The sequence below is a fragment of the Dendrobates tinctorius genome, unplaced genomic scaffold (genome assembly GCF_039654945.1).
Source record: "Dendrobates tinctorius isolate UK_male_01 unplaced genomic scaffold, ASM3965494v1 ptg000191l, whole genome shotgun sequence".
Classification (NCBI taxonomy): domain Eukaryota; kingdom Metazoa; phylum Chordata; class Amphibia; order Anura; family Dendrobatidae; genus Dendrobates; species Dendrobates tinctorius.
In genome coordinates, this window is record NW_027361858.1 from 19,280,112 (window position 1) to 19,300,852 (window position 20,741).

Below are 20,741 nucleotides of genomic sequence, written 5' to 3' on the forward strand. Positions count from 1 at the left end.
CAGGATTATTAGCATAGAAAATATTAGATGCATAAATGCAAACTTGGCATGTGCCCTTCAGCGTTTAGTGCTAGCAGAAGAAATATTGCACTTCGGGAGATTCGACTCTGTGACATACGCTCTCTAACTTTTTGGGTTGTTGGCCTTAATGGGGTGAGGTTATTTGCAAATAGATCTGTGGGCCACAATGGAATTTAGATATCTGCGATCGGTCCACTGTGCTTTCATGAATTTTAGACACTTTCTCTGTAATAAAAAGAACATTTGTGTAATTTATAGGAGATAAGGGGATGGCTCCTTCTGTCATATAAAATATTTTATCCTGCTTTGTTAGACATGACAGAGCCACTCATCTATGCTGTATTATCGCCAGCATTATTCAACATGACATCTCTTGGGCCCCGGAGACGGCTCACATTTTACTTTATCAGTAAGCTGTGACTATCCACCTCGGCGCCCTGAAACAAGCAAACTCTTGAGTGCTCAGCTTTGAATTATACTCCGAAGGCTCTGTTTGCATTTTACATGCACCTGGTTCATTGATATTATAGGCTGAGACGCGCTTACATGGCTTTGATACTGCTCTACCGTTGTTTGGTTAATACCATGTCAATCCAACAAGAACCTTTACAATATGCGACCTTTTATTTCTTTTTTTAACTACAAGAAACACTGTTAAGCGTCACAGATATTTTATTTTTTTAACCTTTTGCTTTGTATAACATTTAAACAAATTTTAATAATAAAGGGTCTATTAAAAAGGATCTATCCTAACTGTGATAGTAGCAACGCATGTACATAAACATGTGCTTGTCATGTGGGGTGTTTATATGCTTATATAGTTCAGATTCACCCCCCTCCCCTCCCCCCCCCCGAAAATCTCCAAAAAATAAAGTGACTAATTTTATACAGGGTCTCAAAGATTAGCATGGGGTCTAGAGTTAGAATTATGGAGGAAGCATGGTCTCCTTGTGTTTATGTAGGTTTTACTGGGGTTGCTTTGTTAAACTGACCCAAAAAGCGGCCTTATCAATTCTACCCCACACGATGAACGGCATAGAAACAATTCTTGAATCGCTGGATTTTGTTCATTCCGCCTTCCAAAAATCTGAATGGAAAGCGATTAATAAATGTTATGTGCCTGAAAATGCTATAAACAAAACTTTGGCTCGTCCCCCAAAAAATAAGCTCTCAGATGACTTTGTCGACAGAAATATAGAAAACTTATAGTTCTCAAAATATGGTGATGCAAAAACTTGTTTTTGCTCTATATATACTGTATATACACACATATATATATATATGTATTAGAAAAAAAAGTTCTTCGGGACAGCCAGCTCACCGCTTTGAAGAAACCAGGAATACTTCCAGCCTGTGGTTACAGTTCGCACAGAAAACGGATAGGGATAAATTAATCCATATAAGAGAAATGGTTTTTCTTTCTCCAGCGATCAGTCCAATGGTAGAGTAAAATTTTAATTATTTATCCATTGAAAAGTTCCAGGTTGCTTCAATAACAATTTTGCATACAGCCAGTCCCTTTTGGACGATATGTTTCAACACTACATGTGTCTTCCTCCAATATATATATTAATCTTACCATTATCACTTTATGTGGTAATAACTCTGGAACGCTTCAACAGATCCCATTGATCTTGAGATTGTTTTTTTGTGACACATTGTACTTTATGATAATGGTAAATTTGGCTGTATTTTCTCCGTTTGTTTATAAAAATATCAGAGACTTTACAAAATGTAAAAAAATAAATGCATTTTCCAACTTTGAATGATTATCCCTTTAATCCTGATAGTCCTACCACACAAAAACATTATATATTTGCTTTACAACCCCCAAATTTATACCATTTAAAAAAACGCACCCCTCAACATATTCAAAGTTGCTTTCAGGTAATTTATTAACCCTTCAGGTGCTCTTCAAGACTTAATACAAAGAGACATGACAGGAATAAAGACATTTATTTTCACCACCTAAATGTTGATATCTTCAGAACCGGCTACTAGAGCTGGAAGACTTTTAGGTCATTATTTGTTCATGAATTGCCATGGCAAGCATCAGGACCACACGATCAAGATCTCAGGATGCCGATGAGGTTAAAGATGGAGCGAGCACACATTAACCATCTAGGTGCTGTAATCTTTATTGACAGCAGCATTTAAGGGGTTAAACTATTATAGTTGGTACCAACACTGATCGTGGCTGATACAGCAATTTGTCAGCTATAGTGTACAGCCGACAGCTGCTGGATTGTCTCCCGCCAGTGGATGCTAATCTTTTTTATCGCAGGTCAATAAAAAGACGTATTGGTGGTCACTAAGGGGTGTAAAGTGTGTGATAGCAGCCAAACATAAAATGATGCTATAAATCTGTGATCACTGTAATTGCATCGACCTGAAGAATAAAGTTGTCTTAATCAACGGTGGCTCTGTATGTGGAGTCCGCAAACTATTTTAGGAAAATGCGCTCCAGAAGGCAAATAGTACCCTGTCCCTCCGAATTGTTGCCGTGTGGCTAAGTAGTACTGTACAGCCACATATGGGGTATTTCTACATAAAGCAAAAATTGTGGGAGAAATTTTCGTGCCATTTTTACCCATTTCCCAATTTGAAAGTGTAAAATCTGGGTCTAAAACAAAATTTTTGTGTTAAAAATGTAATTATTTTTTCTTCACTGCCCAATGGTATAAAATTCTGTGACACCTGTGGTGTCAATATGATCTCTGCACCCCTAGATGAATTTGAAAGTTGTAGTTTGTAAAATGGAGTCAGTTTTGGGGGATTCTGCTGTTCTGAAACCTGAGGGGCTCTACCATTATGACATGGCACCGTCAAACCAGTCCAGAAAAATCTGAATGGTGCTTCTTCCTTTCTGAGCGTTGCACTGTGCCTCAAAAATAGTTTTCAACCACATATGAGGTATCTGTGAACTCCGGAGAAATTGTATAACAAAGTTTTTGGTCCATTATCTCCTGCTATGCTTGTGAAAATGAAAAAAAATTGGGGCTAAAGCAACATTTTTATAGGAGAAAAATATATATTTTTTTCATTTTCACAAATTAATGTAGTAAAATTCTGTTAAGCACCTGTGGATGTGCTCACATCAGATAAATTCCTTGAGTGGTCTAGTTTTCAAAACGGGGTCTCTTGTGGGGGCTTTCCACTCTTCCACGTCAAGGCTTCTCCTTACACGACATGACACCCACAAAACATTCCATCAAAATCTGCGTTCCAAAACTCCATGCTTTCTGGGCCCTGACGTGCGCCCAAACCGTAGTTTTCCCCCAACATATGGGGTACCTGTGTACTCAGGAAAAATTGTACAGCATATTTTGAGGTTAATTTTCTCCTGTTACCCTTGTGAAAATAAAACATTTGGAGCTAAAAGAACATTTTTGTGGGAATTTTTTATTTATTATTATTATTATTTTCACGGCTTAACGTTATGTACTTCTGTGAAACACCTGGGGGTTCAAGGTACTCGCCAAACATCTAGATAAACTCCTTGAGAGATCTAGTTTCCAAAATGGGGGTTTCCACTCTTTTGGCACATCAGGGGCTCTCCAAACATGACATGGGTTTCACTAATGATTCCAGCAATATGGGGTATCTGGAGAAGTTGCACAACAAATTTTGGGGTTCGTTTTCTCCTGTTACCCTTGTGAAAATAAAAAAATTGGGGTCTAAAGTAAAATTTTTGTGAAGAAAATTAAAATGTTCATTTTTTCCTTCCACATTCCATCAATTACTGTGAGAATGAATAAACTTCTTGAATGTGGTTCTGAGCACCTTGAGGGGTGCAGTTTTCTCAAGATGTCAGTTTTTTCAGAAGGAGGTGACAATGAAGCAGTTGCTGATTGACTGCTGGGCTTTTGTGACAGTGTCAGGAGACCAGGCGCTGAAATGGCACCCACACAAGAGGTAAGTATAGTGATTATTATTTAAGATAGGGAAAATATAGTGATTTAGAAGGGGTTGTCTTGTCGGATGTCCCATCGACTAATAACTTTAGTCATGAAAGACTTTTATTTAGTACAAATTGTGCTCACATTCTGGCTCACTTAGCTTGACAAGTCTCCTTTATAATGTAAAATGTATCAGAGATGAATATTTTATAATTAGGGCGGCAATACTAGATGTAACTAGACAAAATGATGGAGATGGCTAAAAATATTTGCCTTAAAGGCTGCTGGGCACAGGAACAATAAGGGGAAGAAAGATGTAAAAAACAAGGGGTACGATTTCTTAGTCAATGTAGATTTGTAACTTTCTAACCTCAAGTAAAGCATTAAAAGAAAAAAAAAAATTTGTCCAAGCGGTTCTTTTTCTGATCTGGCGGCATCCATTCAATGCTTGTTTATAATCTGCAGGCCCTAATGGGAATTTACAGCCAGAACATTATCATCCCTTTATACCGTCCTTATTGGAAAAGCAAAAAAGAACGTGTCACCTTTGTGAGGCAGAGACAGCACTTATTACAGATGATACTCCACCATTGATATTGATGATAAATTAACTTAATCTCCATCAGGATTACTCTGCAGCTGGGATTTAGGCAAATTGAATCAGAAGCCTGAACAATGACAGTGAATATCTATTAGACTGTAAACAGAATAACACACTCTGTGGATTTTAATGAATGAAGCCGGTAGCTGAACGCTCACCGCTCGCGTTTGGCATATGGTTACTGATGCATGCAGGAACCGGACATAAAATACAGTGAATGTCTTAATGGGTGGAAGCTTCATTATTAAAACTCACCAGTCAAGGTAGTCTGGTGCCTGTGACACACCACTGCTGATTTACCTAAAACATTTGATTTAGAGGAATTGGAGGTTAAACGTGTATTATTAGGATTGTAATACTCGGAATATGGATGACCTTTTCTTACATTGAGGACAAGACTTGGCTAGTGTTGTGTGTTGGTCTACTAGTACCATCTGTAGACATTACTACTTTCTCTTAACTTCCGGAACTACATTTATATATCATTAATGCTTTTTTCACGATGTTTAATGGGATCCTGTCACCAGGTTTTCCCAATATTAACTAAAGCCATCACCTTTAATGCCAGTTTTACAGCAGACTAGAAACCTGTACATAAATCCCCAACACCTTTTCCATGTCCATAAAATACCTTTTATAATCCCCCAATGCCAAGCAGTCCAATGGCTGTATCTTGTCTTGATCCAACGCCTCCTTTATCATCGCAATCGCCGCCGTCCTGCTTTCTTAATGTGGATGTCTAGTTGTACGTCATCCACACAGCTCCCCCAATCTCCCTCCTCCGTAGATGGAATTCGCTCTGACCTGCTGAGTGCAAGACTAAGTACTGTATTTGCCATGCCCCGGCTTTACTTCCAGGTCATAGGCGCTCTTTGATCTCTCCCAGTGCATGCGTATTACAGCACTTTGCTCTGCCCTTTGCAGGTCTGAGAGAAGTACACCTGCACAGACGCGAGATTGAGGGCACTGTTTGGATGACCTAAAATGTGTCAGTAACATAAGTCAGGGCTAGGTGACGGCAAGTTCTGAAAAGAGCAACCAGAATGGTGACCGGTCTGCAAACCCTGTCTTATGAGGAAAGGTTGCAGGATTTGGGAATGTTTAGTTTGCAAAAGAGGAGACTGAGAGGAGACTTAATAGCTGTCTGCAAATATCTAAAGGGCTGTCACATTGTAGAAGGATCAACTTTATTCTCATTTGCACAAGGAAAGACTAGAAGCAATGGGATGAAACTGAATGGGAGGAGACACAGATTAGATATTAGAAAAAACTTTTTGACAGTTAGAGTGATCAATGAGTGGAACAAGCTGCCATGAGAAGTGGTGAGTTCTCCTTCAATGGAAATCTTCAAACAGAGGCTTGACAGACATCTGACTGGGATGATTTAGCGAATCCTGCTTTGAGCAGGGGGTTGGACCAGATGGCCCAGGAGGTCCCTTCCAACTCTACCATTCTATGATTCTATGATTTGCGGGATAGAGGAGGTGCCGAGCAAGACTAGCGACGCCCATTGAACTGAAGCACGTCACATGGGAGGATTATAAAAGGTACTTTTTGGGATATGCAGAAGGTGTTGGGGACTTGTGAACAGGTGGCTAGACTGCTGTAAAAGAGGCATTAAAGGTGGTGGCTTTCATTTATATTGGGAAAACTCAGTTCCCTTTAAAGGGATCTTCTCCTATGAAAATTTTTTCAGAGGCTTTGCGTTCTCAAAATAACAAATAAAAAAAATACTTAGATTATTGAATTCCTGTAATTCTTCGTCAGTTGGTGCCTGGGTGCCCTCTGGTCTGCGTACATGCTTTCATTTTGCAGACTACAATAAACACATGAATATGAACACTGCAGTGATTACTGTGCAATAGAAATCAGAATGTGTATGATTGTTGTTTGTCCAGACTTTATTATGAAATGGGTTGTATTCAGCAGAGTCCACATAGGCTGGCAGAGCATTTATCCTGATGCAGTGCGGGTGGGGATTGAAATATGTTGGTGACCAAACAGGCCCCCCTCATTGGCCATGATAGCTTCCGACAGAGCTAGAGCAACAAACTGTTCGGGATTAATGTCTTGGTGCGTAGATAGTACTCCTTGTATACAGTGGCTTGCAAAAGTATTCTTGCATTTTTCATGTTTTGCTACCTCACAACCTGAAATTTGACTTTTTTTTTTTGAGGGTTTGCATCAGTTCATGTAAAGGACATGCCTACAACTGTGAACATTTGATTTTCTTTTTTTAGTGAAGCAGACAGCGAATAGGATAAAATAACTAAACTTCAGTGTGCATAACTATTTACCCCCCTACCCTTCAAATTGAGTACTTTATAAAGCCTCCTTTTGCTGCAATTACAGCTGCAAGTCTCTTTGGATTAGTCTTCATCAGCTTTCCACATGATCAAATACTCCAGTCTCTGATTGGGAACCCTGCAGGTCATTCAGGGTTACCTATTGTCTCTGTGCTAGCTCTCGGATTAATGCCCTCCTTGCCCAGGCTGAGAGTTTTGTTGGGCAGCTCTCTCTTGGCAGGTTTGTTGTGGTACCATGTTCTTTCCATTTGATGATAATGAATTTGATGGTGCTTCGGGGAATCATGAGAGATTGGGATATTTTTTTATAACCCAACCCTGACTTGTACTTCTCAATAACTTTGTCCCTGACTTGTTTGGAGATCTCCTTGGTCGTCTTTGTTGGGGATTGGTTAGTGATGCCTCTTGCTTAATGGTCTTGCAGCTTCTTTGGCCTTTCAGATAAGTTGAGAATAAACCGACAGACCATGTGACCCTTAGATTGCACACAGGTGGACTTCCTTTCACTTACCATGTGACTTATGAAGGTAATTGCTTGCACCAAAAATTTTTAGGGGATTCATAGGAAAAAGGGTGAATACATATGCACTTGACAATTTTTAGTTATTTGATCCCAGAAATTTAATTTATGCCTTTATTTTTCTCACTTTACCAACTTAGACTATTTAGTGCTGATGCATCAGACACAAATCGGATTACAAAAATATTTAAACACTGGTTTAAAAGTAACAAAATAGGTAAAAAGTCAAAGGGGTGAAGACTTTCGCAAGCCACTGTAACAGGTAGTGATACACTAGAAGCTCCTAGATACTCTAGGAAAAGAGGTCTCTGACTAAAACTTCTAGTCTAATAGGTGTGAATAAGGAATAGATTAAACCTTTAATTATATACAGTGGGGCAAAAAAGTATTTAGTCAGTCAGCAATAGTGCAAGTTCCACCACTTAAAAAGATGAGAGGCGTCTGTAATTTACATCATAGGTAGACCTCAACTATGGGAGACAAACTGAGAAAAAAAAATCCAGAAAATCACATTGTCTGGTTTTTTTCCTTTTATTTGCATATTATGGTGGAAAATAAGTATTTGGTTAGAAACAAGCAATCAAGATTTCTGGCTCTCACAGACCTGTAACTTCTTCTTTAAGAGTCTCCTCTTTCCTCCACTCATTACCTGTAGTAATGGCACCTGTTTAAACTTGTTATCAGTATAAAAAGACACCTGTGCACACCCTCAAACAGTCTGACTCCAAACTCCACTATGGTGAAGACCAAAGAGCTGTCAAAGGACACCAGAAACAAAATTGTAGCCCTGCACCAGGCTGGGAAGACTGAATCTGCAATAGCCAACCAGCTTGGAGTGAAGAAATCAACTGTGGGAGCAATAATTAGAAAATGGAAGACATACAAGACCACTGATAATCTCCCTCGATCTGGTGCTCCACGCAAAATCCCACCCCGTGGGGTCAGAATGATCACAAGAACGGTGAGCAAAAATCCCAGAACCACGCGGGGGGACCTAGTGAATGAACTGCAGAGAGCTGGGACCAATGGAACAAGGCCTACCATAAGTAACACACTACGCCACCATGGACTCAGATCCTGCAGTGCCAGACGTGTCCCACTGCTTAAGCCTGTACATGTCCGGGCCCGTCTGAAGTTTGCTAGAGAGCATTTGGATGATCCAGAGGAGTTTTGGGAGAATGTCCTATGGTCTGATGAAACCAAACTGGAACTGTTTGGTAGAAACACAACTTGTTGTGTTTGGAGGAAAAAGAATACTGAGTTGCATCCATCAAACACCATACCTACTGTAAAGCATGGTGGTGGAAACATCATGCTTTGGGGCTGTTTCTCTGCAAAGGGGCCAGGACGACTGATCCGGGTACATGAAAGAATGAATGGGGCCATGTATCGTGAGATTTTGAGTGCAAACCTCCTTCCATCAGCAAGGGCATTGATGATGAAACGTGGCTGGGTCTTTCAACATGAAAATGATCCAAAGCACACCGCCAGGGCAACAAAGGAGTGGCTTCGTAAGAAGCATTTCAAGGCCCTGGAGTGGCCTAGCCAGTCTACAGATCTCAACCCTATAGAAAACCTTTGGAGGGAGTTGAAAGTCCGTGTTGCCAAGCGAAAAGCCAAAAATATCACTGCTCTAGAGGAGATCTGCATGGAGGAATGGGCCAACATACCAACAACAGTGTGTGGCAACCTTGTGAAGACTTACAGAAAACGTTTGACCTCTCATTGCCAACAAAGGATATATCACAAAGTATTGAGATGAAATTTTGTTTGTGACCAAATACTTATTTTCTACCATAATATGCAAATAAAAGAAAAAAAAAACAGACAATGTGATTTTCTGGATTTTTTTTTCTCAGTTTGTCTCCCATAGTTGAGGTCTACCTATGATGTAAATTACAGACGCCTCTCATCTTTTTAAGTGGTGGAACTTGCACTATTGCTGACTGACTAAATACTTTTTTGCCCCACTGTATACGTACATATCCAACATAAGCATGTCACTTAAAGATGCAGTTTCTGTACTGATGCAAACAGCTGCAAAAGCCTGAGTGTTTTGTTCAGCCGGGCTCCTACTGTAACTGTTAGGATCGGTGTCCTTGATGATCCCTATAGTTTAATTCCTCATATACCTTTGTCAGTAGTGAGAGCAGGACAGGAGCAGTTTGACAGAGAGAGAGCACTCCCTCTCTTAGCTCTTCGACACCCCCGCAGCAAGACTGAGGGGTGAGAATCTGTTGCTTTGGCAACCAAAGGCCTGACAAATGCCTTCGAGTCTGCCAATCAGATTCTGCCAGAGGCAGGGCCTGATAAACTACTTGTCGTCAAGCACTGACAGAAAAATGTAATACATAGGACCACCAAAGTACCAAGTTTCCAAAAAATTTTGGGGGAAAATGGGGGTGCGTCTTATAGTCGAATGTGCTTACAGTTAGTGTGGTGGCAGCAGGAGTCGGGTGATGCTTCCAGTGGTCCGACACTGCAGGGTGATGATCTTGCTCCCATTCCAGCCTGATTCGGCAGTTTCAGCGGTGTTCACTGCTGCGGGGGAGCTCCGGAAACATGGTGCAGCAGTTTCTGCGGTGCTCAGTGCTGTGGAGAGGCCCCAGCGACATTATGTGAAAGCCCGAAGCCCCCCCCGCAGTTCTATTGCCTCAATGCTCTAGCCTCCGGTAAAATTACCACTGGAGGCTTCGCATGTGCAAATTGAGATCTTGGCTCCGAGATCTCGTTGCCGAGATCTCAATCTGCACCAATGGAATCAATCTGGCCTCCGGGAAAATTGCTGCCGGAGGCGGCGCATGCGTAGATTGAGATCTCGGCTCCCAAGATCCCAGGACGAGATCACGTTGCCGAGATCTCAATCTGCGCATGCACTGCCTCCGGGCAGCCATTTTCCCAGAGGCCACAGCATCAAGGCAAGCCAATAGAACTGCGGAGGCTTCGGACTTTCACATAATGTTGTCGGAGCCCACGCAGCACCGAGCAGCCCCGAAACTGCCGCACCATGTCGCCGGAGCCTCCCACAGCACTATGCACCGCCGAAACTGCCGCACCCTGTCGCAAGAGCCCTCAGCAGCACCGAGCACTGCCGAAACTGCCACACCAGGCTGGGATGGGAGCGAGATCATCGCCCTGCAGTGTCGGACCACCAGAAGAATCGCCCGACTCCTGCTGCGACCAGCACAGCTGAACCCCCCCCCCAGGTAAGATGAATTCAGGACTGTAAGACATACCCCCATTTGACGCATTAATTTTTTTCCCCCATTTTCTTTCTGATAATTTGTGGTGCGTCTTATAGTCCGAAAAATACGGTAAGATCACATACTCAGGTTATTTATCCCTCACAGTGAATTCCCCAAAAATATTAGAAAAAACAATGTTAGAATTGCTATTTTTTTCATCCCACTTCACAGTAAGCTAAATAAAAAGTGATTGAAAAATGTTACCTATGAATATCACAGTTAGTAATGTAAAATAAAAAACAAGCTTTGTATAAAAATATAAAATACAAAACTTATGCCTCTCAGAACATGATGCAGAAACACACACACCTATATGAGAGGAACACCACACTACTTAATGAATCTGATGGCTCTTCTCTGGCGTACACCCTTCTTGAGCTTCGCCAGAGATGTTACTCCTTACTCCAGTCATCAGAATAAAGTTAACATCTTATTAGTGCAGCATGAGAATAGCAGAAAAATGAAAACGACAAAAAAACAACAATAGTTACTGCTGTTTTTTTTTCCTATTTCTACCTATAAAGAGTTAAGAAAAGTTTGATAAATAGTTTGTACCCCAAAATGCTACCACTGACAAATACAATTTATCCTGCAAAATTATATCCTCATTTCAGGTACATTGATGAACAAATAAAAATATGTGCTAAGATGGCTTCTGGAACGTGGCATTGAAAAAATACTTTGTCATAAAGGTCCAAACTGAACAAGTCTTTAAAGGAGTGGTCCGAAGGCAAAGAATTTTTCCCTATCTATTTAGTCCTATAAACCAAGCTATTTTCTAATATACTTACTTTACAAATTCCCTACAGTTCCCCATCTACACTATGTGATGACGATTCGTTTGAGTGTCACCAGTGCATGCTGAGATACTCAAAGCGTCATCAGAGCAGAGGCTGCTGTCTTTGTCACAGCATCTGCTCTTCCCTGAAACTCAGCATCATCAGGGGACAGAGACTGCTGTCATTGCCAGTCCCTGCCCCCTCCCTGAAACAAAGCGTAATTGGGGCTGAGGCTGCAGTCATTGTCACAGCCCCTGCCCCCTCCCTGAAACAAAGCGTTATCAGGGGAAAGAGGCTGCAGTCACTGTCACAGCCCCTGCCCCCTCCCTGAAATAAAGCGTTATCAGGGGAACGAGGCTGCAGTCACTATCACAGCCCCTGCCCCCTCCCTGAAACAAAACGTTACCAGGGGAACGAGGCTGCAGTCACTGTCACAGCCCCTGCCCCCTCCCTGAAACAAAACGTTACCAGGGGAACGAGGCTGCAGTCACTGTCACAGCCCCTGCCCCCTCCCTGAAACAAAGCGTTATCAGGGGAACGAGGCTGCAGTCACTATCACAGCCCCTGCCCCCTCCCTGAAACAAAACGTTACCAGGGGAACGAGGCTGCAGTCACTGTCAGAGCCCCTGCCCCCTCCCTGAAACAAAACGTTATCAGGGGAACGAGGCTGCAGTCACTATCACAGCCCCTGCCCCCTCCCTGAAACAAAACGTTACCAGGGGAACGAGGCTGCAGTCACTATCACAGCCCCTGCCCCCTCCCTGAAACAAAACGTTACCAGGGGAACGAGGCTGCAGTCACTGTCACAGCCCCTGCCCCCTCCCTGAAACAAAGCGTTATCAGGGGAATGAGGCTGCAGTCACTATCACAGCCCCTGCCCCCTCCCTGAAACAAAACGTTACCAGGGGAACGAGGCTGCAGTCACTATCACAGCCCCTGCCCCCTCCCTGAAACAAAACGTTACCAGGGGAACGAGGCTGCAGTCACTATCACAGCCCCTGCCCCCTCCCTGAAACAAAACGTTACCAGGGGAACGAGGCTGCAGTCACTATCACAGCCCCTGCCCCCTCCCTGAAACAGCGTTATCAGGGGAACGAGGCTGCAGTCACTATCACAGCCCCTGCCCCCTCCCTGAAACGAAGTTATCAGTCACGCTCGTTTCAAAGGTTGGTCCCTGCTCTGTCACTGTGTCTCCTCCAGCGCCCTGTGCAATGAGCGCAGCTTCCAGTCTGCTTAGCTGAATAGTAATAAGCCGGTAACAGAGCGGTTTCACTATACCCGGCAGAAACCAGTGATGTCACCTGCAGGGGTGGCGCTAGTCCTCCTGAACGCTGGGTATAGCAACACCGCTCTGCTGCCTGCTCATTACTAGTCAGCTAAGGCCTCTTTCACACTTCAGTTTTTTGCATCAGTTCAAATCCGCCAAAAAGTCAGACAAGCGGATCCGTTCTCAACTGATGTGAACGGATGGCACAGGATCCGTTTTCAGACGGATCCTGAAAATGAGGAAATTTAAAGGAACCGCTGGCTGGGAAGGAGAGAGAGAGAGAGACAGCAGATCGGACGCTGCGCTCATTGTGTAGGGCGGTGGGGGAGACACTGCACAAGTGAGACACTCAGGGTCACAGCAGGGACAGCACTGCCCCTGAACGGAGCATCACAGGGGAGGGGGCTGTGACAATGACCTCAGTCTCTGCCCTGATGATGCTTCATTTCAGGGAGGGGCAGAGGCTGTGACAATGACTACAGCCTCTGTCCCCTGCTCTGATTTCCCTTTATTTGAGTATCCCAGCATGCACAGGGCATACTCAAACGAATCATCATCAGACAGGAAGTAGAGAAAAAAATACAAAGATAGATGGTAAATTTTGTGAATTTTTAAAGCAAGTATATTAGAAAATAGCTTTGATTATGGGACTGAATGGGGAAAAATAGTTTGCCTTTGGACCATCCCTTTAAAGGGGTTAATATAGGTGAAGAAATATTTTGGTGGCAGGAGACTTTACTTACATAAAGGTTTAAGAACAATTATGATAAAAGAGAGGATATGAAAGTCGTTTGAAGAATTGTACTTACCAGCTAACACCACTTTTTTCTCTTACTTGAAAAGAGCTTGGCAAAAGAACTCCAGTTGGACGTGTGCGAAATGAGAAATAACGTTAGACAATCCAAAATATTGCAAGAGTCCTTAAGTGGCCCGTCTCAACAGTCTGTACACAGAGCCCAGTCCCTGGCTGCCAGCATCCTCAACATGTCACACTCTGACCTCAGCGATATGCTAGAGGTCCCAGACGAGGAGGTATGTAAACTAACTTTAAATTATTTTTTTTCTATTCAGAATTATTATGTTTTATGTTTGTTTGTTTTTTTTTTTTCATTTTCTACCTCTTTCTTTTTTGTATTGTCTGTGAGTAATTTAGGGCTGTCAACGAGATTATGATATTTTTATACTGTGTTTTCAGTATGCCTTTTTTGCTTTTTATAGTTTAAATGCAGAGATTTGCAAAAAGAAAAGAGCCTAAAAAGTATTACAGATTTATACACAATTAAATTCTCTCAAGTGTAAATTATATAGCAACTATTATGTATTGTTGACAATATTGTTTGTATATCTTTGTGACTTTTTTCCTGCATTCTCCCCACTATGTAAATTGTAATTCCTCTAAAATTTTCCTTTCCCCAATAAAATTTTCCTTTCCTTGATTTTCGTTTCAAGTTTACCTTGAAAACGCAATAAAAATTATATAAATACAAATGTATACATGTTCAGCAAATTATAATTAAGAATAATTATTTTCAAAGACCTGATACACATTATCGTCTGTCATCCGCAAACGCTTCCATTCTACATTACTGCATTAATAAGCGGTCTGTTACATGGTGCTCTACTGCCCGTACTCGCACATAAGCCCGGTTTACTATTCTTTCCTTTTTATCTGTAACACCACTACTCAAAATGGAGCATATATACACTGCTCAAAAAATAAAGGGGACACTTAAACAACAGAATATAACTCCCAAGTAAATCAAACTTCTGTGAAATCAAACTGTCCACTTAGGAAGCAACACTGTGTTGGGCTGTGAGCACAACCCCCCCATCTGTGAATGTTGGGCACTCGGACCATCCTCATGGAGTCGGTTTCTAACCGTTTGTGCAGACACATGCACATTTGTGGCCTGCTGGAGGTCATTTTGCAGGTCTCTGGCAGTGCTCCTCCTGTTCCTCCTTGTACAAAGGCTGAGGTTGCCCTCCTACGGCCCTCTCCACATCTCCTGGTGTACTGGCCTGTCTCCTGGTAGCGCCTCTGGATACTATGCTGACAGACACAGCAAACCTTCTTGCCACAGCTCACATTGATGTGCCATCCTGGATGAGCTGCACTACCTGAGCCACTTATGTGGGTTGTAGAGTCCATCTCATGCTACCACGGGTGTGAAAGCACAACCAACATCAGCCAGAAAGCATTGGTACTGAGATGTGGTCTGTGGTCCCCACCTGCAGAACCACTCCTTTATTGAGGGTGTATTGATAATTGCCAATGATTTCCATTTGTTGTGTATTCCATTTGCACAACAGCATGTGAAATTGATTGTCAATCAGTGTTGCTTCCTAAGTGAACAGTTTGATTTCAAAGAAGTTTGATTTACTTGGAGTTATATTCTGTTGTTTAAGTGTTCCCTTTATTTTTTTGAGCAGTGTATTAAATGTAGAGCAATAAACCAAGAATGTGCAAAGATATTCTAATTGAAAGCTGTCAGTATATATAAATTTGCATTGTTTTGTGGATAGGATATGTCTGTAATAATGTTTACTGCTTGTACGTATGGTCATAACTACTCCTTTGGAGAACCAATGGGGACCACTGACCTAACGTATGATACTAATCTTGATGCAGTGTTGGGGTATTGGCATTCAAATTCTAAATGGTTTATATTTAATCCAAGTTAAGTAAAGCTCCATGTAAAATTGTAACATAATAACATAGTTATTAGCAAGGCCGAAAAAAGACATTTGTCCATCCAGTTCAGCCAATATTCCGTCAGAATAAATCCCCAGATCTACGTCCTTCTAAAGAACCTAATAACTGATCTACGACCTACAATTAATAGGCGGTCTAAATAGGCCAACAATCACCAGATGAACAAAATGCTGATAGGCTTGTACAGTATGCAACCAGTAGGTGGTCATTTAAATGCGGTCAGCTCTTCTAAATAGGCCCTTACTTTCAATGTTGTGTCATTATATACCATTAAATAAATCAATTTGTGAACTCTAGAATATCTTAAATACAATATCTAGGAGCAGCAAAAACCCATCTTCAAGCCAGTTGTCAACAGCAATGTACTATACGGTAAAATATTTTCTCACCATATAGTGAGTCTGGCAGGTGAACTTTTGGCACATGCCAGAAGATGACTTCTTTTCTGAATGTGTAAAACTTTAGGAAAGGAATGATAGTGGTGTCCATATGCATTAGATGGCCGTCGGGCGAACAATGCTTTTGACGATCATTAGGTCAACAGCCATCTCTCCCATACACAGGAACACTTGGACGGCTGAGCACTCCTGTGTTCTCTATGAGAAAGCTCCTGAGAAACCTCTTTGTTGACAGCTTATCTCGGAAAGCTAAAGCAATCGGCTATCCAAAATTGGACATGCCCTATCGTCCTCTTCCCTGACGAACAATTGGCTGGCGCCCCCATACACATTAGAGTATCTTCCACACCCATTGATACATTGATATTGGCGGGTTCAGATGGCGTTAGTCTACTGTGTATGGGGGCCTTAAGGATTGTGTGTGGTTTAAACTGGGTAAGATAGTCCTAGTGAGACGTGTATACTACATTTCTAGATATGATATTCTAGAGAACTTGTCTGCTTCCATCCATGTAATGGCGGCAATGTAGGAACACCTCTATATTTCTGCATATTTTTTGGGAAACAGTGAAATTTACTTGAGAAAGTAAATAGGGATGTCCTTTCATAACCTTTTGACCATAAGTCTCTCCAAGTCCTAATCCACCACAAAGAACACATTCCACCGTATTCCTTTCCATAAATTCTCCCATAGATTCATACTGCAGCATGAAGTTTTCACTGCTGGTGTGTAGTTAATGTAATGGAAAACTAGACTGCTCAGCAATTTAAGGAACATGCCTCACAATCTTTATGCAGCCAGGGTAAAACTGGACCTTGTCCATGTAGCCATTTCACGCTTTTATAGGAGATACAGGGCTATTGATTGTTCCTTGTTATTAGCAAAATAAGGATGTGTAATGCATCCATGGAGCACTCTGGTCACTTTTGATGCAAGGTGTTTTAAACGCTATGTGTTTTTTTTATTCTATGTCCATAATGCTTTCATAAACCTGTCATAAATTATTGTGTCTCCTTTGCTCCCATTAGGAAATAGAAAATGTGAAGCGGTCAGTAGAATATGATAAAGAATGGATGAACCACATAATGAAGCTTCTAGAAGGACAGGTATTGGAAATATATCTTAGTGGATTTCTTTTTTTTTTTTTTTTTTCAATCCATTTTCATGCTAAATACTATTCACCCACTTCAGTCTAATATTTTAAATATAGATATAAATTATCAGTGAAATCCTGCATCTAATAATCCAAAAAGTGTGATTATTTTACACAATTCCAGCATTACACTGCAACACAATGTAAAATTTCACGAGAGTAGAAGCAAAAGACTGGACTGTTCAGAATAGCAGTTGGAATGACTTTAAGGGGTGGGGTTGACCACCTTTTTTTAGTGTGCGCTAGAAATTAAAATAGCCATGTGCCATCTATCATTCTCCTGCAACCTAGGTTCCCTATAGTCTGCTATCTTCTGCCAGATAGGCATATCATTGCCCCAACATTAACCTGTGATGCATCCTGGTGGCCCTGGAATCCCACTCCTGCGCCCTGCATGAGCGCGTTTATACAATACCTATTCCACACTTCTATGGGTATTGGTTTCAGCGTTCTCCTGTGCAGGCGCCGGCGAGTCACTTCTACTTCCATTGCAGTGACCTCCGGGCGTGCCAGGAAATAAGGTGCTGTCCTCACCATGCATACATGGGTGACAGGGGCATTAGAAACTGTATGGTTCCTAACTATGCAAGGAGGAAGGATGTGGGGAGAGCACCTTGCCTGCTCAGAAAAACGCTAAAGCCAATGGCCGTAGAAGAGCGGAATAGGTATGTATAATCACACTATTGCAGGACGCAGGCACGGGATTTCGAGGTGAGCATTACACGTCACACAGCACTGTGACACTGATGGGAGGGGGGTGGTATTATAATGAAGACAGGAGGCAGAGATTTCTTACAGGCACCGCATGCCCCAGAGCTTTTAAGAAATCATTAGCATACAGAAATAAAATACAATTTCTCAACAAGACTGCAAATATGACTCATACAGTTAGGACTAGTGTAACATATCTATCACCTCTATGTACTTACTAGACTGTGAGCCCTCGCAGGCAGGGTCCTCTCTCCTTCTGTACTTGTCTGTGCCTTGTGTTGCTCATGTTTATTGTAGTTGTCTATATTTGCCCCTTTCACATGTAAAGCGCCATGGAATAAATGGCACTATAAAAATGTACAATAATAATATACGTCCCACGGCGTGACAGATTCCCTTTAACCCTCCCTATCTGATGTTACCAATTCAGGCTGGTGGAGGTGCAGTAGTGGTGTAAGCAATGTTTGCTTGGCAAATCTTGGATCCTCTGACACTTGTGGATGGACCTTTGAACAGTAAGGCCTATATAAACACTGTGGCCAACCAAGTTAATATCTTTATGGCAAATGTTCACCCAAAGGCAGAAGGACATTTTAAGCTGGACAATGGACTATGCCACAAGAATAGAGTAGTCATGATGTGGTTCCATGAAGCAGGCAGTAAGTTTTTCTTGCTTCCCTGTCTCCAGATCTTAACCCCTCAGAGACTCTCTGGGACGAGGTAGAGAAGGCTGTTCGGAGCATGTCAGTACCTCCATCTAATTTGCAGCAAATGCTCTAAGCTATCCACATGGCTAGTATTCTTACAGAATGATTTCAACACCTAGTGGTCAATGTTAACCCAATGTGCTGCTAGATGGGTGTCACAAATAAAAGGGTCAGTCAAGTATAGTTTTGGGTATATGTATTGCATTAATATTAGCGTACTGTACTTCCCTTTGTCTAGAAAAACACTATAGCACTTCGCTTATCTCTGAAGACTTACCTCGTCAGCATCTGTTCAATGATATTAGAAATAGAGATATTTTCCAGTGGTCACTTCGAACATCTGTGAACAACAACAAGGAGCACACTTTCTAAAAAAAAAGCCTTGATTCAATGATGTGTAAAGGAAATGACTATTCCAGTTATAGTGATTACATATTTTATTACATATGTTATTATCCCCTGATAATGCTTTTAGAAGCCAATGAATGTCCCTTCTTGAGACCAATGAAGAAGCTTTATTAGGCCCTGGAGTGCATAGCCAACTTGAGAAAAAGGAACAATTTTATCTCTCCTCAAGATCAGCTTATAATTCACTATTTGTGTTAAAAACACAGTGCGGTATTACTTGATGTGACTATGGCAATTAGTACAGTAGGATGTCGTTGGTATGCACTGAGATATGTTCTTAGAATTAGGCAGTATATGCAGGTCTTCATTGCTAACTTTCCTAGAAAGTACCACTGTTGATTTCTACATAACTATTTATTGGCAGTTCTGTTGAAGGAATTTGCCCTGAATAGTTTGATGTGACCTTCTGCTCCCCGCACCACGCCAGTTGATTGACAAGTCTCTCACATGTGTGTATACATAGGCAGAGATTTGTTAATCAACTGGACTGAAGGCATCTGAGAATAAGTCATACCTGGTAACCTGGCTTTGATTCATGAGCCCAGTGGTTTGAGCAGTATCAATCTATTGAAAAGGTTCCCTTTAATAAAATTGCACTACGCCCTATATCAGACATGTATGAGTCATGTACGTGTTCTATCTGTGTGTACCCATTAGGCTAGGTCAATGTTTCCCAAACTCCAGTCCTTGCGGACCCCAACAGATCATGTTTTCAGGATTTCCTTAGTGTTGCACAGGTGAGGGAACCTGCCACCATTTCTGATAATCATTCCATCACCTGTACAATACTGACGAAATCCTGAAATCATGATCTGTTGGGGCCGCATGGACTGGAGTTTGGGAAACACTGGGCTAGTGTTCTACGGCGACACGTGTCACATTCCGACATCGCCTCTAATGATTTCCTATTGTCTCATTGCAACCCACTGCGACACAAATGTTTCTTAATGAGTTAGATTTTCTGTTGCAGGTTGCAGGTCGCATGTGTCTCACTTGTCAAACTGTGACATGCAGCTTGCAGGCGACTTGGCTGTTCATTGACCGCATCATCTGAGCTTTACAATAATCGCGCAACAGCAACTCGCTGACAAGTTACACTGAGAACTGCTTTGGTGTGACACATGCATGTCAAGTGTAGCCCAAGCCTTCTAATCTATGGGTTCTGTTCACATGTACATGTTATTCCAAAAGTCATGAAAATGTGACTGTTTTGAGCAAAATTGTCCATACAAGTCTGTGGGTCCTTGAGAATCATTTGCATGCAATCTATTATCCGTACGCAGGCTATGATTAAATATATAATGGATGGGAGAAGCTATGCAAACTCTTTTTTTTTTTTTTTTTTTTTTTTAATTTGTGAAAAATCACTGCACATGAAAAATCAAAACATTGATTGTAAAAAGTGACCATACACTGATGAAAATCCGATGCAAAGCACTGCGACATGAAAGCTGCATTACAGCCGGCAAAACCACCTGTTAAATGGTAGCTTCACAGCCTATTCATATTAAATAATTGTAGGAGAAATGACGTTATGGTGATACTTTATTTAAAGCCCGTGATTTACAGTTTTTAAATGCGTTTGTATATATTTTCTTGTTTGTTTTTTTCTCCTGCGCCTCATTGGGGGACACAGATACTGTGGGTATATGCTTCTGCCACTTGGAGGCTGACACTAAGTGAAAAAAAGAGGTTAGCTCCTCCGCCGTATACACCCTCGCCCCTATTGCGGGCGGAAAACAGTTTTTTGCTTAGTGTCCATGGAGGCACACGTCTGTTTTTTTGCTCCAGACTTTTTCCATGAAGATTAGACAGGGGCAACGGATCTTATTGAAAGGGTCCGATTTCCCCAAACCAACAACGGGCGACAACGTGCGAGTGTCCATGTATCCTCTCCTGCGACGTGGGACACGATGCCGGATTTAGCCCTGACCACCCCTAGGTATTGAAACCATGGGCGGTACAGAGGCACAAGACTAGTCCGTGCGGCCCCCACTGCTCCACCAATGCTT

The 20,741-nt window shown here is 41.9% G+C and overlaps 1 protein-coding gene across 4 annotated transcripts in view; it reads left to right on the plus strand.

The window, feature by feature from the left end:
- Positions 1-20,741, plus strand: part of CNTLN (centlein) — a 494,856-nt gene that overhangs the window by 433,034 nt on the left and 41,081 nt on the right. For all 4 annotated transcript variants that reach the window (XM_073552475.1, XM_073552478.1, XM_073552476.1 and 1 more), the window contains exons 25-26: positions 13,482-13,670; positions 16,779-16,856. In XM_073552475.1, coding sequence (XP_073408576.1) covers positions 13,482-13,670; positions 16,779-16,856 — 267 coding nt within the window. The remainder of the gene's footprint in view (positions 1-13,481; positions 13,671-16,778; positions 16,857-20,741) is intronic.